General features: G+C 45.8%; 1 protein-coding gene across 1 annotated transcript in view; it reads left to right on the top strand.

Moving 5' to 3' along the window:
- The window catches only part of FAM169B (family with sequence similarity 169 member B), a 49,368-nt gene that overhangs the window by 983 nt on the left and 47,305 nt on the right, over window positions 1-1,080 (top strand). The window contains exon 2 of the mRNA XM_026648464.1: window positions 910-942. Coding sequence (XP_026504249.1) covers window positions 910-942 — 33 coding nt within the window. The remainder of the gene's footprint in view (window positions 1-909; window positions 943-1,080) is intronic.

The raw sequence follows: 1,080 nt of genomic DNA, 5'->3' as shown, positions 1-1,080 counted from the left end.
TCCCTATTTTCCCGGACATGTTCGGCTTTTTGGAAATTCCTCCCGGATGGGGATTTGAGGACCAAAAAGCCGGACATGTCCGGGAAAATCCGGATGTACGATAACCCTAGGTTATACTGAGGACTTGCACCAGTAAAGAATTAGTAGATAAAAGATGAGATACATAACATCAGGGTCATCTATGTGTATTTTCACTTATTTGTAATCTTTCATGGAAGGTTCACTGGACATATGCCCTAAAACCCAGGACACTTCAGCTCGGCATTGTCTTCACCAGTTTCACAAATGACTCTGATAAGAGGCTGCTGATTTCTGAGAATGAATTAATAAAATTGTTGAGGCGTGTGATTTCATGTATTAGTGCATGTTAAAAGAATGTTAGGGTTTCATTAAATTGACAGTCCTGTAACGGTTTATTAAAATTTCAGTTTTTATTAACTTAAGTGCTCGTACCATTTGGTGTTCTATGCCTGTATATACATTGATAGGAGTGTTGCAGTATTTATGTGTAATATACATACAACTACAGTACATCCACCATACACAGAAATGGAAGATTTCATAAATGAGTTAGTCGTCTTTCTATTTAGGCCATTTTTGTAGAGGATTTTTCAGCAATGGGAACCTTTCTCCCCTTACAATTTTGTGAGCTGAAGCTAAGCTTACTCCCTAACGGTAACCTCTGGTGAAAGTCTCCTCACAGCTTGACACTGGCATCTCTGTCTACACCAATACAGACCCAGGTCAGGGGCTAGTTTCTGTCAATGCAAATCCAGCTTCCCCTCCGTCATTAAGAAACCAAGCCTAGGAGGCGAGAAGGCAAATCACGCGCAGGGCGGGCTCGGTTACCCGCTGACTGTGTCTTCTATTCATCTACAGCAATACAACGGCCCCGGCATTCAGCGTGAGGCAAAGAGCAGCTCAGCTGCGAAGCTTTGGCTGGTTAGTGGCGGGCAGGCAGGGCAGGGCTGGGGGAGGAGTGTGGGGAAGAAGGGGAGGTCGGGCGGGCAATAGGGCCCCGCAGGGGGCGGAGGAGGCCGCTCGGAGGAAGTGATGGAAGCTGAGGAAACAGGAAGAGCC

The sequence above is a fragment of the Terrapene carolina genome, unplaced genomic scaffold (assembly GCF_002925995.2).
Source record: "Terrapene carolina triunguis isolate 2854851 unplaced genomic scaffold, T_m_triunguis-2.0 Scaffold67, whole genome shotgun sequence".
In the NCBI taxonomy this organism is placed as follows: domain Eukaryota; kingdom Metazoa; phylum Chordata; order Testudines; family Emydidae; genus Terrapene; species Terrapene triunguis.
The sequence above is the reverse complement of the archived record's forward strand: the minus strand, read 5'-3'. Positions and strand labels throughout refer to the sequence as shown.